At 43.5% G+C, this 21,646-nt stretch overlaps 2 protein-coding genes across 8 annotated transcripts in view; one reads left to right on the plus strand and one right to left on the minus strand.

The window, feature by feature from the left end:
• LOC134339401 (procollagen galactosyltransferase 1-like) overlaps positions 1-5,022 on the plus strand; it is a 58,854-nt gene extending 53,832 nt beyond the window's left edge. Inside the window, exons 11-12 of the mRNA XM_063035864.1 lie at positions 158-364; positions 2,663-5,022. Coding sequence (XP_062891934.1) covers positions 158-364; positions 2,663-2,930 — 475 coding nt within the window. The 3' untranslated portion in view covers positions 2,931-5,022. The remainder of the gene's footprint in view (positions 1-157; positions 365-2,662) is intronic.
• Positions 1-21,646, minus strand: part of nxnl1 (nucleoredoxin like 1) — a 106,680-nt gene that overhangs the window by 46,279 nt on the left and 38,755 nt on the right. The window contains exons 1-2 of one of the 7 annotated variants that reach the window (XM_063035866.1): positions 14,705-15,030; positions 8,007-8,828 (exon numbers count right to left, since the gene is read on the minus strand). The exons of 2 other annotated variants lie outside the window; for them this stretch is intronic. In XM_063035866.1, the coding sequence (XP_062891936.1) occupies positions 8,552-8,828; positions 14,705-15,030 (603 nt within the window). In that variant the 3' untranslated portion in view covers positions 8,007-8,551. Of the gene's footprint in view, positions 1-8,006; positions 8,829-14,704; positions 15,031-15,698; positions 16,668-21,646 lie in introns of those variants that run through there. 4 more of the 7 variants (XR_010016394.1, XR_010016391.1, XR_010016390.1 and 1 more) reach the window with 4 other exon arrangements.

Genomic DNA, 21,646 nt, shown 5'->3' on the forward strand with positions numbered 1-21,646 from the left:
ATTCACTGTCGATCCTTCAATGAAACCTATGTGTTCACATCCTTATATAAAATCTTTCTTTTTCTCCTTGCCTCCAGACCTTGAACTACCATTTGCCATCTTCCCTCACCCCAGAGTAAATCTCATTGTTTTGATCCCCTTTTTCTTTCTCCTGTAGTTACATTGGCCGAAAACGAATGCAGGTGGATCACCCGGAGAAGGCAGTGTCTGGCGTCCGAAATCTGGTTGTGGCTGATTATTCTTACTGGACTCTGGGATACGTCCTCTCGCTGAAAGGAGCAAAGAAACTCATTGATTCCAAGCCGTTTGACAAAATGTTACCAGTGGATGAATTTCTACCCATAATGTACAACAAACACCCGATGTGCGTACCACAGGATAAAATATTGGCGGTAGGGAAGGTGGTTGTATAATGGATGAAATTCGTGATCACAATAGATGGAGTTTAGGTTTGTTGTCTTGCCTTTGGGGTGCAAAATCTTGTCACTATGCAGCCCAGAGCACTTATAATGGAGTTCCATGGATAGTGACGAGCAACATAATTATCAGGGTACACAGGATAATCGTGCAGTATAGTGGGTTATATAGTACATTAATGGATCCACATAGAGAATACGATGTTCAGTATTGGTTTTGTTGTTTAAGGCAAGATCTAAAGTGAACAGATTATCTTACAAGGACAGAGGTGTTTCCAAGGGAGTTTAGAAGAGTGAGAGGGGACGACTGAAACATTTGAGATCCTGGGGGATTCTGACAGGTTAGAAATGGAGAGGATGTTTTCTCTTGTAAGAAAATCTAGAATTCTGGGCCAATTTTTGAAAACAAGTTGCCACCAATTTAAGGTTGAGATTAGATTAAATGTTTTCTCTCAGAGATTGTGAACTTCTTTTTTGGAACTTTCTTCCTCATAGGGCAGTGGAAACAGAGCCTTGGAAATACTTAAATATTATTAGTAAATGGTAGAGAAACCTTGAGGGGTTGGGTGGCCTACTGCCAGTCCTAATGTGCAAGTTCATATTCCAAAAGACCAGTAGAGATTGTGGGGAGGTGGGGGACCGGGGGAGAAGTGGAAGTCAGAGTTGCAGGGTTGGAGGTAGGGATGAGAACAGGGATACACAAATATGAGAGACTACAGATGCTGGAATCTAAAACAACAAGCAATCTGCTAGATGAAGTCATTGGGCCAAGCAGCATCTATGGAGGCAGAAGGGTGGTTAACATTTTGTGTCGAGTTCCTGCATCAGGACTGAGTGTATGGGCTAGGGGGCAGGGAGATGGGAGAATGGAGAGAGGTGAGGCAGAGGGGTAAGTGAAAGGTGGAACTAGACAAGGAGGAGGATGGTGAGCAGTTGGAGGGAGGGGAGGGGGAAGGTAATGACAGATTGATGGAGCATTGGGCGGATGGAATCAGATGATGGAAAGGATAGGAAGGTTAGGCCAATGGGGTAGAAACCCAGGTGGATAGATATGTGAGTGATAGGCAATGGAGGAGGGATAACAAATCTTAGTTATGGGCAGTGGGTATGTGGAATGGAAGAGGCAAAGGTGAACAAAGTGAAGGAGAACCTGTTTGGACCAGAGGAATGAGAGAAGGACATGGAGCACTTGAAACACGGGTGGTCAGGGAGAAGTCATTGTTGGGATGATGGGAAACCAGAAATACAATCTCACGAAGAATGTGTTTCTTAAAGTGATACGCCTTCTCAGACTGGCTGGTGAGGCTGGTACACCTCTGCTATGGGTAGATAGTTCATTCTGGAAAGGTGAGAAACATAAGTTTAAGCATTTAATAAACACTGGAAAGTTAGGAACAGTAGATGATTAAACTAATTTAGAAATCCTCGTTCAGAAAAAGCATGAACTGGTGGACAAGCCCACCATTTAATTATCTATTGGAATGTACGTGTAACATGAGAGATTGAAGGCAGACAGAGATCATCTCCCTAAACCTCCAGATCTTTGGGAGGATGTGTGGCCCTGGACTAGATTCAACCCAACTACTGGAGATTTATTGTGTGAAAATGAGGTGCAGGGATTGGCGTTGGGCAATTAAGATAGTTCTCCCAGGGCAAAGACCACACTTACACTTATCGTTGGGACGTGCTCATGAGCTGCCTATTCCTCAGAGTACAGTGCAAGTATGGAAATTGTTCGCCCCAAATGTTGTTGAGATTGGCAGTGAATTAAAAGTTTCAGAACTGCAATGGTTAATGGAGGATAGGGGACCAAGCCAAGGCAAGTAGGCAGAGATTCAATACAAATCAGTCACTATCTAATTGAATAACAGGGCTGAAGAGATAAGTAGCCTCCTCTTATTTCTGTGTTTCAAGAAGATGCTCATGTCCTGTAAAGGGTCCTCTTAAGGGATCATTGGTTGGGTGATATGTGACTCAAAATCTTTAATAATTAAATGCTTCTATATGCATACCTTATTTCTCGGATGATCTTCCATTTTACTAGCTCCTACATAAAACAATACAGCATAGGAATGGGCCATTGGCTCATTGTAGTTTTGATAATTGTATTGTCAAATTTAAACTAAATCTTCTGCCTGTACCTGATCCATATCCCTCCATTCCCAGCATGTTCATGCCTTGGGGTTTCCAGTCACTGGTGTTTCTGTGGTCTGTCTGACTCTTGACAATTTCTGTTCCTCCGACAGATCCAAGTATATGGATCACTTTGAGAAGCGTAACCTGAAGGCTTTCTCCGTGGAACCGCTTCTGGTCTACCCCACGCACTACACGGGTGAGTCGGGCTATGTCAGCGACACTGAGACCTCCACGGTCTGGGACAATGAGAAGCTGAAGACTGACTGGGACCGCGCCAAGTCACAGAAGACCAGAGAGCAGGTAAAGATCCGGGAAGCAGCTCAGAACCTTGACGTGTCGCATTCACCGATGGACTCGACTTCCAGGGATGAGCTGTGACCCGTGGCTTGCACCCGCACAAAGGCTGTTCGTAAAGGAGGGTGCTGAAACTGGACAGGGATATGCCATGTCTTGAACTGAGTTGAGATGACGTTCAAAGCACGACTAAGTGAGGTAACGCTCTTCACTGTGGTGACCAGCAGTTATGCTGAGTTAGCTGTTGATTAATTTGTTATGTGCCTCGATGTATTATTATTAATAGCTAGCCATGCACAATTCACCTCAAAAAGACTGAATACCATGGAGGGCCAAAGCAGAAAAATCAAACAAGTGATATTGAATCGATCATCTGTTATATACCTCGCTCATCATTGAGTTCTATTGACTTAAATCGAACAGAGTATCAGAAGGGGTTTATAACTGATGTGACATCAATGAGTACTGATCACTTCTTCACATTGCCTTACGATTCTGCTTGGACTTTTAATATAACACTAATCTCAGTCTTTATTTTACAGTTTGATTTCTGTTGGTGCTGTTCCTGCAGTTGTTGCGGTGTTGGCCCCTGTGGGTTTTATCGGCTGTGTACTAATCTGATTGCTGGGTGAAAGTCCCATTGCTTTTGTAAGGACACATCATTCTAACCTGGTCAAGTGCTGTATCTCTAGCAAAGGATGTTCTGGGAAATGAGCTGATGCAAAAATCAGCCTCTGCTTTCTGGTTAGCTAATAACTGGCGAGCAGCGTAGTCTTCCAAAGCCCAGAGGTGTACAAATGAGGGAAGCTAGTGAATTACATAAGAGGCAGAGGTGTGCACACAGCTCACAAAGCATGTTAGTACTGTCAGTACCTGCTCACACATTGTGTAAGTCCAGTGGTACAATCCACACAAATGTCGAAAATGGAGCTGGGGTCCAGCTCAGATCGATTGAATCAAGTGGTGGAACACCTCTGAGATACTGTGAATTCCAAACCAAATTGTCCACAGATCATTACTTAAAGAAGGTTCTATGTCTTACTATTCATTATAAAGCTGCCCTGTGCCCCCGTGTGCAGATCTTAAGTAAGTTTATTGACTACACATTGGATGTTGGGAATAATTTTGATCTTCATTGAGAATCTGGTACATCTTACAGAGATGCAGGTTGCCAGAACAGTGCCAAGAATTTTACACTGTTGCTAAAGTCCAAACCAAGGAACGGGTCAGCTTCATGCTGTTTCTAGTTTGTTTGTTCCTGCTGCTCCAAACCTCCTGGAACCCCTGTTTGATGTATATCTGGGATCTGCAGTCCCTTCATCCAGCCACTGTTAATTCATTACATTGCCCTGTCATTGTGGATGTATCAGGCAGCTGGGACCCGGATCAGCTTCAGTTTTGGCTTTGAGCAAGACACGAACTGCTGGAGGAAATCAGTGGGTTGAGCAGCACCCGCAGGTATTGAGTTCATCCAGCAGTTTGCTTTTTGCCGCAGGCTGCTCATCTGCACTCTTAATTTTGGCTTTTTTTCATTCTTCTTTGACACATGCAAACTTGAGCACATTTTTCATGGGACTAGTCCATTATTAGCTTATGTACAACACCAGAGGTGATTCAACAAGTACAAGGAACAATATTACTCTCTCCTTGCTTTTTGAAATTCCAAAGCAACAGCTGGATAGGTTACAGATATCAGTGAGTGTATTCTGAACTGTTTTTTCCCCGTTACTTATGCCAAAACTAAGTATCACCTTATTGAATATTCTGTCTGCTCCTGCTCTCTCCCTGTTCAATTCATTCCACACAGACCACCCACTGGCTGAAGTAATTCAATCAACATGATTTGTTCAGCTCTCAACTTGGTTCCCACCTACTCCCATATATTATAGTTGGTTATGGTTCAAGGTGTTGGAGGAACTCAGCGGGTCGGGCAGCATCAGTGATTGGAAATGGACCCTCGATTATTTGGATTGACATCCGTCATCTGGAAGAGAAACTGCTCCCCCCGACCCTTCCCCTGCCACCTCCCCCTCTCCACCTCACTCCCAGCCTCCCCCCCCCGCCCCATCAGTTCACTCCTGGCCTCCCCTCCCCCATCACTTCACTCCTGGCCCCCCCCCCCACCTCACTCCCGGCCTCCCTCCCCACCCCACCTCACTCCCGGCCTCCCACCCCACCTCCCTTCTGGCCTCCCCCCCCGCCCCACCACCACCACCATTTCACTCCCGGCCTCCCCCCCCCCACCCCACCTCCCTCCCACCCCCCCCCTTTCCACCACCCTTTTTGTGGGATATTCTGTTATTCTGTTCAAGGGCATTGGTGTTTCCATACCAGACTCTGATGCAGCCAGTCAATATACTCTCCACTACTCATCTACTGACGTTTTTCAAGGCTTCAAGGCTTTTGGTTTGTTTTGCTCTATTCTGTGCCCGGCATTTGAATCTTGACGATCCAATGGATTGCATCGTGAATTCAGGACAGTAATATCCAGCCTACAAATACCACTGTGTTGATTTCTGTTTCATTAGGTGTTTTAACATTTTCTTTCAGGTTCATGTGTTGCACGTATTTTTCTTCCTCTTTACAGGATATCGCACTGGTCCTCATTAAATTTCATCTCCCACTGTTCTGTCAACTCATGTATCTTGCCCATTACAGCCTAATCTGTCACCATTCTGGTCCAGTGCTCTTTCGAAACTTAACCTAGCGTTTGAGCTCAATGCATTGATGTAAATAAAGCTAACCATATCTGTAATTTTCCTGCCCTACTGTTGTGGTCAGTGCCTTTAGAAGTCTGTAGAAGTCTTTTTCTAATAAAGTAACACAAACTTAACATTGCCTCTCCCAAAGACCTCCCGTCACTCTTTCTATCCCTCAATCTCTTTCTCTCAGCCCCACCCCTTCCTTCAGAATTTCAGGCTGATGGTTGAGGGATTACTGTCGATACAAAATTTTAAAAGATGGTGGTTGGGAGTTTTGTAAGTATCTGGTATTTAATGTTACTCAAATGTAGGCAGACTAGATTTTTAAAAAAATCTTAAAAGAGTTAAGTCTACTTTAGATGGGGAAAACTTGTTGAATAACACTGCCATGTCTCATTAGTTTGGCTGATTTAACCCAGGCATCATTCATTATCCTTGCAATGGCTAGGAATTGTTGATTTATTTAATATTTCCTATGTTTAAATTTGTTTACTACTTTGCAAGTTTCAATAAAGATTTTATACAAATTCAGCTACCTTAGCTTGTGTAACTTTATTCTCTCAATTGAAATCATGTACTTCGAAAACAAATGAGCTGTACCACCAGACTGATGTGCATGAAAATCCAGGGTGGTGAGTTGCAATGTACCAATGTGTCCTGTTGGCAAATTGTCTTTTGTTATGCTGTGGTTTTGCTGATGCATGTCTGGAGAAAGTGGTTCCAAGATCTGAATCTGCAATCTGGATCCTTCTATATACATGGATTGAACAAATAACAGAATGACAGTGCAGATTAATCTGTTTAATACTGAATGTTCTGATTTGAAACTTCCTAGTTTGTTAACTGCTAAGGAGTGCCTTTCCTCAGGTAAACTTGGTGCTCCCATTTAATTTGGGTCTGCACTTTTGCTGACCAGTGAACCATAGCGAGTGACACCAACATTAGTTTTCACTTGACATGTTTATTTATTCTATCTCAGCCGTTACTGCTGTCTCATTATCTGCATTGCTTAGTCCCTGACTCTCCAGGTACAGTACTGTGTACTGTTTTGACAGAGCTGCTCTGTAACATGTGCAGTGAGCACTGTGCTGGAGGCCCACCCTGGATAAACAAGGCAGCCAGGCTTCACTGAGTCAGAGTACATCAGATCTGGGACATCTAAACGGAGAAGGCAATTGGGAATAATTCGGAAGATGTGTAGCTCGGGTGGTTGGGTTGAGTTATTCTCCAATCGCTAAACGATGAGACATCATCAGTGCACTGTTGATTGTGGCGTGTCCTCCAAATGCTCTCGAAGATTAAGAGGGGCACAAATTCGTCTGGGCAACAGTGAAAGTGAGCACACGCCGTGCAAGAGAATTCCTAGAAGTGTGGTTTTCCGCGAACAATTCTGTAAACAAACATGTAGACCTCGATCCCAATGCAAGTAAAATTCCAGACCACAACATACAAAGTTTGCCACACAACCAATCAGCAATGAGATCTCTTCCCTACATCACAAATGCGTTTCCGTAATGACGTCCAATCAGCTGATTGAAAAGTATAGAAAGGCCAAGCATTCAGACAACACACCACACTCAGCGCACTGACGATGTCTCCTTGCAAGGAAATTGCCAAGGTTGGAGGACAACTCAACCGAACCAGAGAATGCTATCTTATATTTCAGTCACTGCTTGAATACTGTAGTGGGAATGATATCAGCAGCTAATGAGGTGGGAGGGTGAGGCAGATTAGTGGGTAATCGTAGTTCCCACTCTGACTTTATTTAAATGGACTCGAGAAGAAATATTCGATTTTTTTTTTATTCGGTCGGCGGGGAAGTAGTACCTCAGCTCACTGTTCCAATAACCCGCTTGGGTCCCATTGTCCTTCAAGAGAACCTGAATGTAAAAGGAAGTCAGTAATTAACAAAAGATGGAATGATTTTTATTTTGGATTTAGAGATACAGCTCAGTAACAAGTTCTGTCCAAACAAGCCCACGGTGCCCAGTTAGACCCATGTGACCAATCAACCCAGTAACCTGTGCTTCTTTGGAATGTGGGAGGAAACCAGAGCATCTGGATGAAACGCTTGCCATCACAAGGAGAACACAAAAACCCCTTACAGACAGCAGCGGAACTGAATCCAGGTCACTGGCACCATATTAGGGTTTACACTAACCACTATGTCACCATGCTGCCTCCGACTCAGTACTGATGGCCCCCCCCCAAAACATTTAAATGGAGTAATCATTAAATGAGTTAAAACAATGTTAGAAAACAACAGAAAGAGTAGTGTCTTAATTGTCAGGGTAAACACAGAGACTGTTCTGCACAACGTTACAAGTGGAAGGTGTACACAAGCATACATCTGAAAATGAAATTTCGTAGCTTCGCTTCAAGTATGCAACTGAGAAGTTCAAAATCAGCGAAAATGTGGTAGATACAAAGGTCTTTTGTGTTTAGCTGTTATGGACGGCCCATTGTAAAGTGTAACTCAGGATTGCTGTCACTAGTACAAAGTAAAAAAAAAAATTATCACCCCAGGGTTAATTAAATCAAACTTAACCATTCTCAATTGCTCTGCCTGTACATTCAAGGAAAGGGTACTCTTGCAGTTTGGAAGCCTCTTGCATCTGGTTTGTTCTCTGACTACCTTTGCCTCTGATTATACTGGGGGTCAGTTAGGAAAATGCTTTCACTTTATCAGAACCTGTTACATTAGGAATTCTCTGGATTTAGATTATAATGCGTTGCTTGATACTAATTTAGCTGTGTTGTATATCTGTATTTTTAATTTTCCCTTGTTAATTCATTTCTTGATGAAGTTGACAGGTTAATTGTATTCAGTAGGCTGGAGCTGAGTTATTTTCTCCTGAGGTGAGAGAAGGTTATGGTGGGAATGATTTATGCAATTTTGAGTTAATTATTACTCCTGGGATACGCTAATATAAGGGAATAAGGATGTATATGGCCTGGAATAGAAACTGGATAAACCACGAAAAGGTTGAACAGAAACGTTGGTCACTCTGTTTCATTGTCCCTCTCTGTGCCCGTCTTTTTAACTCTGTACTTGAGCTGCCTTAAGGGGTCTGTCAGACTCTTCCAGGACCATTCCTCAAAATCTTCTGCCAGGAGGAAATTCCTGTCAATTATGTCCGACGCTTCCCACCAGTTCTTCAGACAATTCACCCCCATGGTGGAGATCTCTGCCACACCATTCCTGGTGATAAGATCTCCATTGGGTTTAAGAACAATGATGCATGGGATCTCCTTGACATCATACATTCTTTGTAAGTCTCTGGAATAGAAAAAATAAACATTCACTGAAATCCAGGTCCCCTTATAAGAACAAATCAGAATTGTTGTAGTTCCTTTTACCCATTCATACTCAGGAACTAATGAACTTTTGAACTGCCCATTACGAGCCCATTGACTATAGAGAAGTCCCAAATTGTAAGTAAGTAAATTGTAATTTGGTTTATTATTGTCACACGTAATGAGGTACAGTGAAAATCCTCGTTTGGTTTGCCCATACAGAATAGAACATCAGTGCAGTGAGGTAATAAGGATTCGAGGCACATTTATTATTAAAGAATGAATAAATTCTTGAGATGCAACTTGAGATTTGTCTGCTCATAGGCAGCCACAAAGCAAGAAACTTAAAAAAAAAGACCAAAAACCATTGCGCAGAGAAAGAGGAAAAAAACACAAAACATGCAAACAATAGAAGCAAGTCACCGGCGTTCTGAACCAGATTGAGTTCCTGGATCCACTCCCAGAGCAATACGAGGAAAAATAACAAAAGATAACAAATTCTCATTTTACTTGAACATAGAAGAATATTGGCCCTTCAGCCCACGATTCTTGATGCCAATCTGAATGAGCTCCACTTGTCTGTGCATGATCTACATTCCTCCATTCCTTTGATGTTCAACTACACAATATGAAGAGGCCATAGAGAGGTATTCCTGAATTTGGTTGGATTGAGTTGTTCTCCAGTCTTGGCGATGTACTTGCAAACATTTCATCACCATATGAGGAGATATCATCAGTGTGCTATTAATTATGGTGTGCCTTCCGAATGCTTGGCTTTTATATACTTTTCAATCAGCTGACACACCATAAATAACAGCACACTGATGATGTCTCCTCGCATGGTGACGAAACTTTTGCAAGTAAATTGCCAAGATTGGAGAACAACTCAATCCAACCATCAACCACCTGAGACACACACCTTCCAAATTATTTCCAATTCCTGAATTTGTTTCTCTCTCTCTAACCCTGTGGTTTTGTTTTATCCATGGTTTTCCTTCTTCTGGAAGGTTGTATTGTATTCAGGGTATAGGTTGGTCATGATGCTTCAGTCATTATCGTGTGAAGAAGGGTTGATGAATTAGTTAGCACTCATCTCTGCCTATTCACTGTCCAAAGTCTCAGCTGCCATCCTGTAGACAGTCAATTCTGTGATTGTCTTCTCTTACCTACATTTACGTTACTCAAGCTGTAGCAGTAAACTGTGTTCAGAATCTAAGCTGGAAACGAATATCCCTGATGTTTTCTATATTTGATTTCAGTTGTAACAACTATGTACTAGAGGAATTAAGTGGGTCAAGCTGACTTCTAATCAGTCCATCCTTTGTACAATTGTGTCAGGCATTCTTTGCACTCTCTTTGGGAAATCTCTTTTCTGAGGAAGCTTCCTGGCAAAATTCCTAGAACTCACCATGTGCTTTGAATTAGTAGCATTAGAATCTCTTGTCTTTACTATAAAACCAGAAGCTTCTTATAGGATTAAACCCAGCAATTCAAATCCACAGCAAATACTGTTGATCAAAAGCAGGCTGAAAAGTGCCTGGCTGGCAAGTGTGGTGACTTTTAGAGTGTCATAGGTTTTCTTCATTCAAGCGCTGACTCACCCAGAAGGTCTGGAAATTACTGGTTTGAGAAAGAGTGCCAGAGCTTCAGAGGATGTTGGCTGGAAATTAGGGTGTGCCATACACTGGGCTTATCATAGTATGGAGCAATGATAGTGCAGGAATAACCAGATGGGGTAGGTGGAGCTGCAAACGATCACTTAAACCACTTATAAATCCTCAATCTAAACCCTATTTCAGACCAAGTGGTCTCCTAGGAGAAGTAAATATAAAGATAATATACACAGCGGGCAGAACTCAGTCCTGTTCTCAGGTGCTGTCTATGTGGAGTTGGCATGTTCTCCCTATGACCCATATGAGTTTCCCGACAGGTGAACTAGTGTCCTCCCGCAACCCAAAGACTTAAAGGTGGCTAGGTTAATTGGTCGGTGTAAATTTCCTCTAGTGAGGGGTAGAATCTTGAGGGAGTTGATGGGAATGTGGGGAGAATAAAATGGGACCAGAATAGATGGGGTGGTTGGTGGCTAGGGTAGACTCAGTGGGCTGAGATGAAGGCAATGTCAAATTCAAGTTCGTTTAATTTTCATTCAGCCATGCACATGAATGGAGCCAAATGAAACAGCACTTCTTTGGGGTGAAGGTGCAATACATAGTAGCAACTATCACACACAGTGCATATAGTTATGAAAGCAAAAAAGAAATTGCAGTCACAATATATATATTATAGCCCACGTCTCTGAGTGTCATGGCCTACAGATTGATAGTGCAGCAGGTCTCATCACAGGCTACTGACCGAACACTGGAGGGCAGCGCCGATGGCTGGGGTCAGCCCCCAGCCCACACTGGCTCTGGCGTCTCCCCTGGGTGGCTGCAACAGGTGACCCGGGCACGAGGGCCTAGTCCGCATAATAACTGAGCCCACGCAGCTCCCCCGCCATCAGTCTCACCAGTGAATACTCACAGTATTCTACATTACCAATGTCCAACAGGGTTCTGTGATCATGAGAAAAAGCCCAAGACAATCCTCTGCCCCATTTGCTGGACCGCGCACCTCATCAGGAAAATGCAATGGGATTAGTGTACGAGTTGCTGGATGGTTGGCAGAGACCCGGTGGGTGAAAGGACCTGTTTCTGTGCTCTTAAAAAAATTTCTAATCTCTGTATAGGTCACCAATAACCAATAAATTGCTTGCAACCTAACCAAAACAGTTATAAGTCACTGGAACAAAGCAAAACCTGCAGAGCTTGAAAATCTGAAGTACAAATGGAAGCTGGAAGCAATCGGCAGGTCTGGCAGTGTCAGTAGGGAGAGAAACTGGGCTGATGTTCCAGATCAAGTACTGTCATCAGAACTCAGTCTGAGAGGATGGAAGTGTATTAAGTTGTAGGCAAGGAGAGGTAGAGAAAACACAGGAAATGTCTGGATAAGCTGCAGACACAAGTTCCCAAGTTAACAAATACCTTAAATCCACCAGATGGAGAGGAAAAAAGTGGAATGAAATACATTGAAGCAGTCATGTTGAGGGAGAAAGGTAAAAAAAAATGAAGCTATCCGAAATTCAGTGCTGCGTCTTGTTGGCTGCAATGTTTGGAAATAAAGAAAAATAAGGTGCTATTCTTCCTCAACTTCTTAGATTGCCCCAGCAATACTCGATGCAAGTCCAGCTTAACCTTCCCATGGACATATTACAGGTTTCAGGACTTTGTATGAGATTTAACAATTTTCCCTCTCCCTCCTGTTGCAGTGTGACTGGGTGAATGCTCATAGCATCCTCTTTGTGGTGAAATAATGTAGTTAACTTTAAACACCAATGTAGGGGCAGATAGTTTATCTTGAACGTAGTTCTGACTTGCTTGACCCTGCTGGCTTTGCAGCACCTGCCCCCCCCACCCTCCCCACCCTCCATGATGCCCTACCCTGCAAATCGTCTCCCCCTCCTGCCTCACGCCCCTCTGCCGCATAACCCCACCCTGATTCGCTTCTTCTCTCTCCCCCCACCATCTCACTCCTCTACCATCTTTATTCTCCCTCCCCATCACCCTCTCCCTTCCCCTCATGGAGACGTGGTGAAGATTAGAGAGGGGAGTGTCAGAGTTTACAGCCATGGCATCTGGTGGACTCTTAGAGATCTGGAAGAACCCTGGGATGGGGAACTGCAGAGATTTGGGTGCTGTAGATTTCAGAAATGAGGAGGAGCATGGTCACAGAGAGAGATGAAGATCATAGTTGGGAGCTTAATATCAAAGGACATACTTCGTATCGAAAGGACAGGCAGGAAGGCGTAGGTGGCAGTGTGGCTCTGTTGGTAAGAGATGGAACTGCATCTTTAGAAAGAGGTGACGTCGGGTCAGAGAATGTCAAATCTTTGTGGATGGAGTTAAGAAACTCCAAAGGTAAAGAAACCATTATGGGAATCATATATAGGCCTCCAAATAGTAGCCAAGATGTAGGGTTGAGATTGGAAAGGGCATGTAATAAGGGTAATGTCACAATTGTAATGGGGGACTTCAATATGCAAGGGGATTGGGAAAATCAAGAGAGGGAATGTCACTTCACTCTTTAAGAAGGGAGGAAGGAAAAAGGAAGGAAATAATAGGCCGATTAGCCTAACCTCAGTGGGTGGGAAAGTGTTGGAGTCCATTATTAAGGAGGAGATTTTGGGATACTTGGAGACTAATGATAAAATAAGTCAAAGTCAGCATGGTTTCTCTAGAGGGAAATTTTGCCTGACAAATCTGTTAAAGTCTTTCGAGGAAGTAACCAGCAGGGTGGACAAAGGAGAGGCAGCGGTTGTTATTTACTTGGATTTTCAGCAGGCATTTGATAAGGTGCCGCACATGAGGCTGCTTAACAATATAAAATCCTATAGTGTTACAGGAAAGATACTGGCATGGATAGAGGAATGGCTGACAGGCAGGTGGCAGTGAATGGGAATAAAAGGGGCCTTTTCTGGTTGGCTGCTAGTGACTAGTGGAATTCTAGTGGGACCACTACTTCTCACATTACTTGTCAATAATTTAGATAATGGAATTGATGGCTTTGTGGCAAAGTTGGCAGATGATATGAAGAGAGGTGGAGGATAGGTAGTGCTAAGGAAGGAGTGCGATTACAGCAGGACTTAGATAAATTGGAAGAACAGGCAATAAGAGTGGCATATGGAATACAGTGTTGGGAAATGTATGATAATGCATTTTGGGAAAAAGAACAATAGTGCGGACTATTTTCTAACTAGGGAGGAAATTCAAACATCAGAGGTGCAAAGGGACTTGGGAGTTCTCGTGCAAGACTCTCAGAAGTTTAATTTACAGGTTAAGTTTGTGGTAAAGAAGGCAAGTGTAATGTTGGCATTCATTTGAAGGGGAATAGAATATAAAAGCAAGGAGCTTATGCTGAGCCTTTATAACCTGGTCAGGCCACACTTGGAGTTATGTTCACAGTTTTGGGCCCCGTATCTCAGAAAGGATGTGATGTCATTGGAAAGAGTCCAGAGGAACTTCATGAGGATGATTCTGGGAATGAAGGGGTTAACATATGAGTAGCATTTTGCATTTTTAGTCTTGTACTCACTGGGATTTGGAAGAATGCCGGGGGAGGGGGTGATCTCATAGGAATCTACTGAATGTTGAAAGGACTAGATGAGGTGGATGTGGAGAGGATGTTTCCTCAGGGCCAAAAGGCCTGTTTCTGTGCTGTAGTTCTTCTATGGTTTCTATGTGTGCAGGTCAGTGGGACTAGGCAGAAAATGGTTCGGCACAGCCAAGAAGGGCCAAAAGGCCTGTTTCTGTGCTGTAGTTTTTTCTATGGTTTCTATGGTGGTGGTGTCCAGAACTAGAGGGCACAGCCTCAAAATTGAGGAGTGACCCTTTAGAACAGAGTTAAGGAGGATTTTTTTTTTAGCCAGAGACTAATGACTGTGGAAACCAAGACCGTGGGTACATAAAGCGAAAATTGATAGTTTCCTAATTGGTCAGGACATCAAAAGTTATGGCAAGAAGGCAGGTGTATGGAGTTGAGAGGAATCCGGAATCAGCCATAGTGGAATGGTGGAGCAGACTCAATGGGCTGATTGGCTTAATTCTGCTCCTATGTCTTATGGTCTTAAATGAAGTCAAAAAATAAAATTTTAAGACCACGGCATTGTTTTTCCGAAGAGGATGTTGATTGTGTACTGGATTTGGTGCAAATTAACATGTCAGGAGGCAGAGTTTAAGATGATCATGGCTTTCATTTACTTATTGCAGAGCTTTCTGCAGGTTAGACAGTAAAAATCTCCCCGTCCCACCAGGGTGAAGTCCTTACCTTCTGTATTTGTCCTGGAATGGTAGAAAGAGCCACCTCCTATGCAGTGTCTTGAGGAAACACTGCTGCTTCTTCTCAGTTTGATCCTGGGAAACATACACCAACACTAGCTGAGCTGCTCGAAGGACGTAATATTCATCCATCAGCCGTTTGGAGAAGTCCTGCAGTGCAGGGGCGAACGCCTGGCATCTGGGGCAGTCGCTTGAACCGAAGTACAGGAGCACCACCTTGTTGCGTAGCGTGTTGTCCAGCTGCTGCTGGGTGTCGAGTTCGTCTCTGTCCCTGTTATTCTTTATCAAGGTTACTCCCGTGAACAGGTCCACCATGGTGATCAGTCTGTAGCAACCTCGGACGCAATATCAGATTTATCCCGTCGGGATCTTTGCGAATGCTTCTTTAGTTCTCCATCTCACTCTGATACCAGTCTATTACACCGTTCTACTGAAGCTCAGCAGGAGCTTAAGGAATAGCATTTAATCCTTTCTACTGGGGACTTTACTGTTTCCTGTCCTCGTTGTCCAATCTTGTTTACTGATATTGAACTTAATAGCACCGTGACAGAGTCAATCATAGGCAGTGCTCCATTTTCTTAGTAAGAAGGTACCAGTAATAGTCCTGGTGTAGCTATTCACGCCTCATCCAGACATACATTTTGTTTCATTACATTTCTTAATGCCAGACACATTTTCCATTAATCATTTATGAAGAACCAACTTGCCTGGCTTAACCAGTCCATGCCAGTGGCTGTGCATTGCAAGAGGAGAGGCTCTTGCAGACACATTCATCCACTAGCATAGTTATCTACCGTTACCTTCTTCTGAAGCTTTCCCTGAAAATGCTTTTGCACTATTTATAGTGATTGCACATTTTAGATCAGAGTTATTGACTAAACACATGTCCATCGAAACATGCAGTTAAATGCTGTGCTTGCGTATACCGCCAACGCAGTCTGAAGATGTGCTGGGGGCAGCCTGCAGGTGTTGCCAGGCATTCCGGTGTAAAACACGATGTTTTGAAGTTCAAAACGTAACATTAAGTTAAGTCAAAGAAAACACGGGAGTCCGGGAATGCAAGTTAAACTTTAAGTTTATTTTTAACAAGGAGCGCTGTGTAACATGGTAGTGTGATGGTGTATGCAATTAATATATCTTTACATATAACCCATAATTAATTTAAATAGTATATATACACATACACACACACACATCCAAGGTTACTCAGTTGTTGTAGAATACACCTCTGGTGCTACTTGGACACGCCTTCAGTGATGAACCTGGGGTTAGAGGGTGTTTCGGGTCTTTAATCATCAGACACCCTCGCCCGGTCGACCCAGCCGGGGGTGATCAGCCCCCGACTTGTGTCCAAAGTATTACATACGTAACACACAGCATGCCCACGATGTTCAGCAGACCAACAGGCAACCAACATAGAACAAGCAAATAACAGCAAAATAAACCCCTCCCCCCCCCACCTACACACACAAAAGTGGGCCCCCAACCCCAGTACAGGCTGCATCCAGGCCTATAACCTTCAGACTGTGACTCCAGTCTTGCAAAGATCGGACCTCCAACCTCCAGATCCACCGGCCTCGGGGCTTTGACCTGTGGGCTTTGGCCTTCAGGCCTCTGGACTCGTTCACCTTTCTCCTAAATTCCCTGTAGGACATATTGATAATTTCTCTGTAATGACGGGCTCTATTTTTTTGATTCTTCTCCCAACGTCACTGTCCTCCTTCCAGTTTGCTCCTTTCTCCCTCCTCCGTGATATTTACTCCGCTCTCCACAGCGGAGGGTGTGGGCCTGCTCCGGCTGTTCTGGGCTTTGGGTCTATGGATTCACTTTCGTTCTGAATGCTGTTGCTTGCTTTTGTTGTTTGCACAATTTGTGTTTTTTCTCTCGCTCTCTACATTGGGTGTTTGTTAGTCTTTTTTTATAATGGGCTCCTTTGGATTTCTTGTGGCTGCCTGTAAGGGGACAAATCTCAATGTCATATAATTTATATACACTTTAATAATAAATGTATTTTGAACGTTGAGCACCTGTCTACAGCTCATCTCCATACTATTGCAATCAAGAATATTCCCTTTGTCCTATCCACCCCTTTCACATTAGCTCTGATCTCTTACAATAATAACATTTAAAACCAATTTGGCCAGGTACACGTTTAAAGGGATATGGGTGAAACACAGGCAAGTGGGTCTAGCTTAGATGAAAATATTTGTGGGCATTGGCACACTGATCCAAAGAATTGTATCCACACTCTGTGACCCTTTCCACAGATGCTTTCTGACCTGCTAAGTACTTTCTTCTTTTTTCTGTTTTTACTTCATAGTTTCAGCATCTGCAGGTTTTAGGAAAAAAAAATCTCTTCATTTTTGAAAAAGGATCTAATCCTTTCCCGGCGTATATGATGAATAAACTCTTCTTGGGCTTCCAGCTGGGTACCAGCGTCATCCCTGAAGATGATAGAGTTAGCCATTGAAGCCTTGGTTAAAATCGATACCTACCGGAATAGTCCTGCCCAGTTATCATCCCTGATTAAGATGGCAGAGTTTGTCATCAAAACATCAGCTAAAATCGATGCCTGTACCTGGCTGGAAGCCCAGGAAGAGTTTATTCATCACTTCATTATTTTTTTTTGACAGGGACCTATTGGCCAGTGGCTGCAGCAGATGGTGTGGAAGTTAATTGCCGATTCTTCCAGCACAGTTCCTTCTGCTCCAGCGGTTCCAGCTGCTGGGGAGAGGTCAGCACCTGGAAATATTAATTCAGTTTCTCTTTTCTCACTCTGATCTTTTTTTTATTTCAGATCTTCACCCGCAGTATTTAAATTTTGTGTGTACTCTTGACGATCTGGTATCGGAAATGCGGATGGTTCACTTATTAGCCTGGACCACGAGATGGCGATCCAGAGTACAGGTGGGGTCTATAGCGCAGCTGTGGCCTAGGTCTGGGTGGGTGTTTGGCTGGAGTCAGAGTTGGTGCCTGGGACACTGGAGGTCGGGAACATGGGCAAGTTTGCAGCCAGAGTTGGGTCCACAGTGCTTTTTACATTTCTCACTTATAGTCACCAGGTTCACCTGAAAATTTATTACATGACCATGCACATATAAAAATGATAACAGTGTGCTTGTGTGTTAACTGGAATAACGTAAAACGGTTCAGAAAATCTGCTTGTCTGGTGCTATATGAAAGTTGCAAAGGTGCTGGATTATTGGAATCATACTGTACCACTGTTGAGATTGCTGTAGAAATTGTGCCAGCCAGTTTGGTTACAACAATGTATATCTATTCGAAGAAGGAAAACTCTGATTTTAAACCTCTGCTGCCTTGCGACCATACCCACCCATGGGAGAGGCTTCAGGAGTAAGCCCCGAGGAAGAAATCTGGAGCTGGGGTCCCTAAGGCAGTTTGATGTTGTTTACAGTTTCATTCTGGCAACCTCTGCGATGACACTGGTGCCAAGCTGTATCGGCGCTTGCCCTTCCCTTGGACTACATCAGTGACGTGGAGAGGGGAACCTGCTGCGTTGACAACAGCGGTTCTTCAAATCTTCCCACCCATGCTTGTGCCCTGGAGAGGATACAGTCCACCAGAGGCGCAAACCAGTGATTCCCTGGGATTGATGGCTGCTTGCTATATATATATACACACACACTATCAAACGAGACGATGTTTCTCCAGACTAGAGTGTAAAGGACAGTAGTACATATAACACACAATAACATAGGAGGGTAAGAAATAAATCTACAAATAAATTATGCATAAATAAAGGTGTTGCTCCTTCACCCTGAGGAGGAAATGGGGAATGGTTAGTAACGGGGAAAAGTATATGGTCTGTGAATCTGAACAGAGAGTTGGGACCTGAATAGGGAATGGACATTGTATATTGGATCATGGCTAAAGTCTGAATTCTACGTGGTGCACTGTCAGTCTCTTAATACCAGTTTGAGGAAAAGGATTGGAACATATGGTGATGTTTATAAGAACAGATTAGAGACCGAGACAGTAATTTGAAATGGCAAAGAGACAAGGAATGTGAACAAATGGTGGGAGTTAACATCAGCTGTTATGTGTGTTTCCTTTCTCTTCTACAGCTGTTGCCAGTGTGGTTTATGAATGAATATTAAATTTGAGATTTGGATGGTATTAAAAAGAAAGCAGACAATAAAAGCTAAACAGGACTAGCTTTTGGTCGACAACTAAACAATGGCAGAGAGGGGTTTTGGACAAGAATGTAAAAAGGATATCAAAACCAACACAGGAGATTTTTTTCCCAATTAATTTAGGGAATAATGGCTTCTTGAAAACTGGTTTTGGTCATACAGAACACAGCAGACAACTGTATATCCTGCTTTATCCTTTGACAGTCTTCTACACTATCCAAAACTCTTCCAGTCTCTAGCAACACACATCAAAGTTGCTGGTGAACGCAGCAGGCCAAGCAGCATCTATAGGAAGAGGCGCAGTCGACGTTTCAGGCCGGGACCCTTCGTCAGGACGAAGGGTCTCGGCCTGAAATGTCGACTGTGCCTCTTCCTATAGATGCTGCTTGGCCTGCTGCGTTCACCAGCAACTTTGATGTGTGTTGCTTGAATTTCCAGCATCTGCAGAATTCCTGTTGTTTCCAGTCTCTAGCAGATTGTTTGTTGCTCCTGATTCCAGCATCTGCAGTTTCTTGTGTATTCATAGTAACCACTGGCAATAGTGAACATCGAAGAACAGGAAGACTGTAATGTACACCCAAAGATCCCTGAAAGTGGCAGCATATATAAGTAAGGTGGTGAACAAGGCATTTTTGCTTTCTTACTTATACCTAAACACCAAAGCGTGTTAAAAATCTTTACATAATAACGTCATCGCATCAGACCAGCCTCTTAAAGTGAAACCCTGAACTCAATGTTGGTGGTTGTGAATTTATGGACTTTTCTCCCAATTATGTTACCCTACAATACCTCATAGCCTAAGTTCATGGTGGTTATGGTATAGCATTATTGTTTAAACCACACCCGGACTACCATGTGGTGTACCCGATCACTAGTAAGGACATTCTGCATCAGTCTTCACTGTGGAAGACACCATCAGTATGCTAGAAATTCTAGAGTGTCTGGGGTGGAAGTTGTTATGACTAAAGAGAAGATGCTTGGGAATCTGAAAGGTCTGAAGACAGATAAGTCCCCTGGACCAGATGGTCTGCACCCCAGGGTTCTGAAAGGGGTTGCTGAAGAGCACGTGGAGGCATTAGTAATGATCTTTCAAGAATCACTGGATTCTGGAATGGTTTGGAAGGACCAGAAATTTGTAAATGTCACTCCGCTCTTTAAGAAGGGAGGGAAGCAAATGCCAGGAAATTACAGGCCAGTTAGCTTGACTTCTGTGGTTGGAAAGATGTTTCAGTCCATTTTTAAAGATGAGGTATCGGGGTACTTGGAGGCACATGATAAAATAGGCTGAAGTCAGCATGGTTTCCTTAAGGGGAAATCTTGACTGCCAAATCTGTTGGAATTCTTTGAGGAAATAACAGTGAGGATAGACAAAGGTGAGTCAGTGGATGTTTTAACTTGGATTTTCAGAAGGCCTTTGACAAGGTGGCACACATGAGGCTGCTAAACAAGATAAACAGGAAAGATATTAACATTGATAGAAGATTGCCTGACTGGCAGGAGATGAGGAATGGGAATAAAGGGGGCCTTTTCTGGTTCTGAAGGGATCAGTGTTGGGACCACTTCTTTTCATGTTATATGTCAAGGATTTGGATGATGGAACTGAAGGATTTGTGGCAAAGAATGCAGGCAATACCAAGATAGGTAGACAGGCAGGTAGTTGAGGAAGTGAGAGTCTGCAGAAGGACTTGGATCAAGTGGGCAAAGAAGTGGTAGATAGAATACGGTGTAGAGAAATGTGTGGTCATCCCCATTTATGGTGTGGCAGAAGAAATAAACGTGTAGACTACTTTCTAAATGAGAAAATTCAGAAATCGGAGATGCAAATGGACTGGTGAATCTTCATGCAGTATTACTTAAAGGTTAACCTGCAGGTTGAGTGAGTGGTGAGGAGGGGAAATGCAATGGTAGCACTCATTTCAAGAGGACTAGAAGCTTTATAAGACATTGGTCAGAATGCACTTGGAGGATTTTGAACAATTTTGGGTCCCTTATCTAAGAATAAATTAAACCATAAGACTTGGGAGCTGAATTAGGCCATTCGAGTCTGCTCTGCCATACCATTATGGCTGATCTCGGATCCCACTCAACCCCATACATCTGCCTTCTCACCATACCCTTTGAGGCCCTGACAGGTCAGGAAACGACCAACTTCCACCTCACATATACCCACGGACTTGGCCTCCACCACAGTCAGCAGAAGAGCATTCCACGCATTTACTACTCCCTGGCTAAAACAAATTCCTCCTTACCCCTGTTCTAAAAGGTCACCCCTCAATTTTGAGGCTGCGCCCTCTAGCTCCGGGTACTACCACCATAGGACACATTCTCTCTACATCCACCTTATCTAGTCCTTTCAACATTCGGTAGGTTTCAATGAGATCCCCCCCCCCCCCCGCATTCTTCTAATTCCCAAATAAAAGGCCTCCTTTTATTCCCACTGGCTGCCTCCTGCCTGTCAGCCATTCAACTATCCATGCTGGTATCTTAACTGTAACGCCACAGGATTTTATCTTGTTAAGTAACCTCATGTGTGGAACCGTATGAAATGCATTCTAAAAATCCAAAGCTGCAAAACACTCCTCATATGTTAACCCCTTCGCTCCCAGAATCAACCTTGTGAACATCCTCTGGACTCTTTGTAATGACAGCACGTCTTTTCTGAGATATGGGGTCCAAAACTGTTGACAGTACTCCAAGTACAGCCTGGCTAGTGTCTTATTAAAGGCTAAGCATTATCTCCTTGCTTTTATATTCTGTTCCCCTTGAAGTAAATACCA

The sequence above is a fragment of the Mobula hypostoma genome, chromosome 29 (genome assembly GCF_963921235.1).
Source record: "Mobula hypostoma chromosome 29, sMobHyp1.1, whole genome shotgun sequence".
NCBI lineage: Eukaryota > Metazoa > Chordata > Chondrichthyes > Myliobatiformes > Myliobatidae > Mobula > Mobula hypostoma.